Source organism: Cupressus sempervirens, chromosome 1, assembly GCF_028749045.1.
Source record: "Cupressus sempervirens isolate cs-2001-9-10 chromosome 1, ASM2874904v1, whole genome shotgun sequence".
In the NCBI taxonomy this organism is placed as follows: domain Eukaryota; kingdom Viridiplantae; phylum Streptophyta; class Pinopsida; order Cupressales; family Cupressaceae; genus Cupressus; species Cupressus sempervirens.
This window is the reverse complement of record NC_143118.1, coordinates 346677858-346684083: the sequence shown is the minus strand read 5'-3', so window position 1 is coordinate 346684083 and position 6226 is coordinate 346677858. Positions and strand designations below refer to the sequence as shown.

Sequence of the window (6226 nt, the reverse complement as noted above, 5' to 3'; positions counted from 1 at the left end):
TCGGCCATTTTGAGGCAGCAGCTTCATAGAGGAATAGTACAAGGAGCAATAAAACAATACAATGGGACTTCGAAGGCATCCCTCCCTGAAAGGAGGACAAGAATGGCTGGTTTTCTGAGCTCTGTGAAAGTTTCAATGTAGTTCAGTGCTAGCTATATATATTAATTATAATAGACAAATCGCACCTCAAAAATGTATAACTCTTCTCTCTGCCCTAGGCAATGCCCCCATTTGTATTCATAACTGTATTTAATAATAATTCCTCACAAAAGATGCCCACGATCATCTGTCACTTTTGCTCTTAAATCAGATCAAGATTAAATTCTAATTAATGCATTTAGTTAGTAGCAATAATAATGCCAATTTATATGGATATAGAAAGGTGGTTGTGACACCCTACCACCATTTTTCTGTCCTACTTTAGTTGAAAAAAGTTGTGTCATCTCAAATGTTTACACACATTCTGTTAATTAATTTTAGGACGTCAGTCCAATAAGAAAAGAACTGTTACTATGTGATATTTTCAATGACTATTTAGTTTTTATTATTTCAGTGCAAAACGTGTTACTATGTGATATTTTCAATGACTCAGCACAAAACGTTTCCATTATCTCCATAAGGTTGATTTGGTGTAAATCTATTCTTCATTTAATTATTTCAAGTAAATCTTACTCAATCGTACAGTGAGTCACAAGCTGCCGAGTCTCTCATCATCAATTAAAATCTAATGGCACTAGAAAATTAGGGAGTGTTATTTTAATCGATAGACAAATCTTTGACACATTATATAACTTTTAACCCTTTTTATTAAGGGAAAGGGTAAGCTTCGTACCACTTTAGAAAAAGTAAAGGTTACGAATAGTGCTTGTCAATTCGAAAGGAATAAACACACACCTACTAGAAATTTCTTCATCAAAATCAATATCATCGAATATCAGATATGTACGAGAAAATAAGTCACAAAGGACAAAACCATTAACCCATTAAATTCCCAACATTAACTACAAATAAATACATTCTTCACAACAGTCCAACGACCACCACAACTCTACACGAACACAATCACGCCACACTGAACCTGCGCACCGCCAACGTCCACGTCGACCAATCTCCCCCCTTGGGAATGATGTGGCACACAATAAACTGAGAATACAGCCCCACTTTATTGCCAAAAGCCTCTGCATCAGTATTCCTGAGAAGCTAGAGGTTGGTGAGTCGGCAACTCTAGAAAGAACAATTCATAGACAATACCAGCAAGACCGCCCCCAATCAGGGGTCCGACCCAGTAGATCCAGTGTCCCGCCCACGACCAGCTCACAAGCGCAGGCCCAAATGCTCTAGCGGGATTCATAGAAGCCCCATCAAAAGCCCCTCCGGCCAAAATATTAGCACCCACAATGAAACCGATACAAACCGGGGCTAAAATCCCAATGTTCCCCTTCTTCGGATCGAACGCCGTGGCGTACACTGTGTACACGAGCCCGAACGTCATCACGATCTCAAACACAACCGCGTTCCACGTCCCCACGCCAGACGACAGCGAGAATGCAGACGTGCTCTGCACAAGCCTCCGCGTCAATAAAACCCCCATAAATCACACACAAATTAAGATAAGACTAGGAGAGCTGGACATTTACCAGACCGCCAGTTGTGAACTTCAAGAGCCCGCAAGCCACGGTGGCGCCGAGAAGTTGAGCAATCCAGTAGAGAATTCCCTTCAGAAGAGAGATATGCCCGCCGACAAAGGCGCCGAACGTAACCGCCGGGTTGACGTGGCCGCCGGAAATGTTGTTTCCGACGGCAACGGCCACGAAGAGGCCAAACGCGTGCGCAAGAGCAACGGCCACGAGCCCCGCTGGCGTTGTTGATGCATCGTCTGTAAGTTTGGCTGCGAATGGATAAACAAACATTAAACCACGATATAAGCTACGATTTGGCCATCAATTTAATCTACAATTTCAGCAACGATTTAAGCGAGTATTTAATCAACGATTTAACAGTCGATTTGGAAATAAGTAACACACACGTTACGATTTAAGCAAGAGTTTTAGCAACGATTGTTTTAAGCAGTTAAGCAGCAGCACCAAAACTTTTACTACGATTTAAGCTACAATTTAAGCGACGATTTAAGAAGAAGTTTAGCGGCAGTACCAAAAGCCATGCCGGAGCCTTCTCCTGCAAAGACAAAGATGAGAGTCGAAATGAACTCCGCTAAAGCGGCTTTGAGGGCCGTGGGATGCGTGGCCTCCTGTGGCCCCCCGACTGCAATTTCTCTGAAAGGCATTTTTATCAGCAACCAAAGAATTTTCCTTTACCCTGATCTTCCTCTGCTCTCGTCTCCTATGAAGACGATGTGTCCCGTGCGGTTTATATTGTGCGATGGGGGAGACCGGTCGCCTCCGTTGCCGGTGCCCCCCTACCGGCCATTTCCGTGCCCAATCCCCTTCCCGCCCAATTAGTGGGCCCGTGACAGTTCACTGGCTGTACACATCGACCCACACATGTCCGTCATGCATATCGTTGCTGGTAGATAAAAATTTAAGAAGACATAAAAGAATGCTTTAGATATGAGATGACATTCTTTTACACGAGAAATGTGAGGCTCTCGGGATATGCTCGCATGGCATTCCGAATATTCTAGACTTATCTATCTGTTCGCTATGGGCAAAGCATCCTGTTCTTATCATCACGTTCTCAAGTAGAAAGTTTTGAGGGATGAGCTAGGCATACCATTTTTAAATTGTTATTTTCCTTCAAAAAAATTCAGGTAATGTTTTAATTACTGTTCGAGTAAGTTTGCTAATTAAACGTTTACACCTACCAAATTGTTTTGGGCCCTTCCCAATATATCTGGGGAAATGTTTCAGCACATGTTAATAGCTAATTTGGATATTCTCAGATCTTAAACAGTACATCAGTTGACTTTTTATGATTTACATTGTTTTTTCAAAATAATGCAAAAGATTATAAATAGAGAGATGATAAATAATTAATAATTAATAGAGTTGCAGCTTACTTAACATATCTATTTATGAGAAATAAAAGAAAACATCAGCATACATATAAACAAGACAGCAAGAGTAATGCATCATTGAGCTTGCTGTCTCTTCTCATAATTATTTTTCTGATTTCTAAGTAATAATGCACACTATAAGATCAGTTATGCGAAGGATTAAAAAAGAAGTTATTCTTACATAGAAATATAAGTGGGTTCTTATTGATATATATTTATTGAGTGTTTTTAGTTATATTTTGGGTTTCATTAATTCAGTAATTTGGTAAATTAATTTTAGTAATTTGGTAATTTGGTGAGCAAGGAGTGAATAGAAATCTCAACATAATATTTTTTCAATTAGTTGGACAATAAGTTAGTATTAGACTATTAGATCATTTAGGTAGAAAGTATTGTGCAAATTTTATGGTGACAAAGTAAGAAGTTAATAGGAAATATGAATATATAAGTACATCAATTCAAAATAGCTACTTTTGACTCATGTGTTCATAATCAATAATGTAATATTTAAAAGTGTATAACTATTGGACCATTTAGGTAGAAAGTATTGTGCAAATATTATGATAGCAGAGCATAAAGTTGAGAGAGCAATCACACATATGAATATGTATCTACATGAACTCAAAACAACTACTCATTGAAAATGAAATTAATTGTAAACAAAATATAAATATCCTTACAAAATATTTTTTTAAATATTAAAAATATTATTTATATGAACAAAAATATTATATTTTTATCCACTAAAAAATTCAATGTTACAATATTATTATTTTAAAAAATATAGATAAATAATTTATTTCCTAAATTTTTATTTGAAAGTAAAGTTAGTTAAATGAGGTGATTTTTTTTTAAAAGTTTGGTTGTTTTTACTTCAACTAGTTTATTCACCAAAGAAAATAGGGTCATCTTGAAATTATTATTATCTGTTTATGTACCTTTTAGTTTTGAAATTTTTAATAAGTGAGAAAGTGGAGGGGTTCAGAACACGTGAGAGAGCAGTTGGTGAATTTTAATAGTTTATGACGGAATATTTTGGGAAGAGTCTAGTAATTGTCCTTTTCCGAAAGCAACGGAAATGAAATTCCTTTATATCATCTCCTGACAAAAGAAATTATTGCAGCCATGACATCTCCCATCAATTGAAATTAGTTATTATGTCCTCGTGTGGTTGGTATTATGGCGATCCACAACAGAAAATTAGCAGTTTTGTATTTATTTTAAATTGATATTAATTGGCAAATTTTCTTTTGCTTTTATTCAATTGTAAAACACTTTATAATTTGAATAATGAAGTCGAGATTGTGTCTCGAATGAGAAAAAGAGCTTTGCAATTGTGAATAGGTCGTGTGTATGATTCTACATTAGATTTGCGAAGGGCAAAGGACCATCCTTTACTTGATCTGAAACCTTACAAGCATTTATCAGGGTGGTTCGTGGGCTAGTTAATAATGACCATCAATTTTATGGGCAATATTTCTCAAGAAATATACATTTCTTGCCCACAAAATTCAGTTTCTTAAATTGGAGCACTAGCAAAAACATTCATCCAAGCCCTTCAAAACAAACTAGTGATCCCTAATGGAGCCGCATTTGAGTCGACAAGTCAAAGAGATGGAAAGAGGGAATGTGGAGGACGAGATTCAGGTAAGGATCCTTCTTCCTTTGCGTATAGTTTTATTCCTAATTCCTAGATTGAATAAGACCATATAGAGTGAAATCTCAACTCAAAAACACGACCATCTTTCTTGCAATTCAAGACCTTAAGAAACTCCCTGTGAGATCCTTTCTCAATTAATGGCTACACAACAATTGGTACAAAAAACTAGGGTATCACTTATCCTTTCTCAAAATGATCCAAAAAGGTCTCTTCCTCATTTTCTTCGATGACCAAAAATCTCAAAAGAATGTGGTTGACAAACAATTTTGGAAGATTGGAAACTCCAACTTTCGAGCCATTCCTTGGACCTTGAAGACTATCAATGCCAAAAATTTGGCACTTTCCTCTTCGAGACGAATTACTATCAGCAATCTCCCGATCTTTCTTTGGAATCTCATAGCGAAGGCTTTCGAGCCCCTTGGCAAGGTTATAGATATGGACAATCTTTCACCCTTCCCCCACATAGATAAAAGGATCGTAATTACAATTGACCCTGGTAAAGACATCCCTAAAGAGATTTAATTCCTTATCCAAGGTTGCTACCATGTGTGTCCTATTTCTTTCCTAGGTGGGCTTAATGCTTGCTTTTTGTGTAGAAAAGAAGGCCATTTAAAGAAAAACTATCTTTTGGTCAAGAAATTTGCCTGTCATCTTACATAAGGCCCAAGTTCAATCAAAAGCCCATTTCCAACCTATCAAACATGGAGAGGATGTCATTGGAAACCCACAATCCAACCTCCCCCCATTCAATCTGGAACCCCCCCGTATCTCTGTTACCTTTGTGTGGAGCTTGATGCTCTTCAAACAAATTTTAGTGATCTTGTTGAGAATAACCTTGCTTCAATTGCAAACAAACCATTAGCAATAGAACTGCCTGCTCCTAACTTGGAAACTTTTGGGCTCCACCAAGATAAACCCAAATAACGCACTATGAATGCACAACAAATTGAGCCAGAGAAGATCAAGAGGATCTCAGGGCACATATTTTGGAACTACTCTTCTATTCACTCGATCCTTCCTTCTAAAGAAGTTGAATCCATTTTGAATGGCCCATGAATTGCTCCCCCTAAAACTGTTGAAAATATTCCCGAGTCAGATTTGAACTCACCTCCAATCCCTGACACTCCTAGAGACTTAATCAAGAAAAATGTGCCAAAGTGTTGGGTACCATTATAAAATCTTATCATACTGAACTAGTAAACTAAGCGACTTTGATCTAGTAGTTATCTCGGCTAGATTAGACACACTTTTGTCTCTTATTCATAATGGTACCTAGTCTTACAGGAAGCTTGCCTCTGAGATCAATGTCCCCGAGGGTGAGGATTTAGAGGAGAGGGAAAAGGATGAAACCATTGTTGTTGGGAACACACCCCTAGGCCTCTATGACCAAGAGGAAGAAGAGGAGATGTTTGTGTTCAATGCTAAGAAGAAAACAATGAAACCTGGAAAGAGATCAATTGAAAATTTGGAAGAATTGACTAAAGAAGTTTGCTGCTAGATGGATGGTGATCAGGTATTCAAGAGGAAGAGAGGCAATCCTTTTGTCTCTCACA

The 6226-nt window shown here is 37.7% G+C and overlaps 1 protein-coding gene across 1 annotated transcript; it reads right to left on the bottom strand.

Moving 5' to 3' along the window:
* Positions 1-953: 953 nt before the first annotated feature.
* LOC149577649 (aquaporin TIP1-1-like) lies at positions 954-2344 on the bottom strand. The gene is made up of 3 exons (XM_089824851.1): positions 2152-2344; positions 1638-1888; positions 954-1558 (listed from the first exon to the last, which is right to left on the bottom strand). The coding sequence occupies exons 1-3, from the start codon at positions 2282-2284 to the stop codon at positions 1184-1186; spliced, it is 759 nt and encodes a 252-aa protein (XP_089680977.1). The 5' UTR covers positions 2285-2344; the 3' UTR covers positions 954-1183.
* Between the last annotated feature and the right edge of the window lie 3882 nt (positions 2345-6226).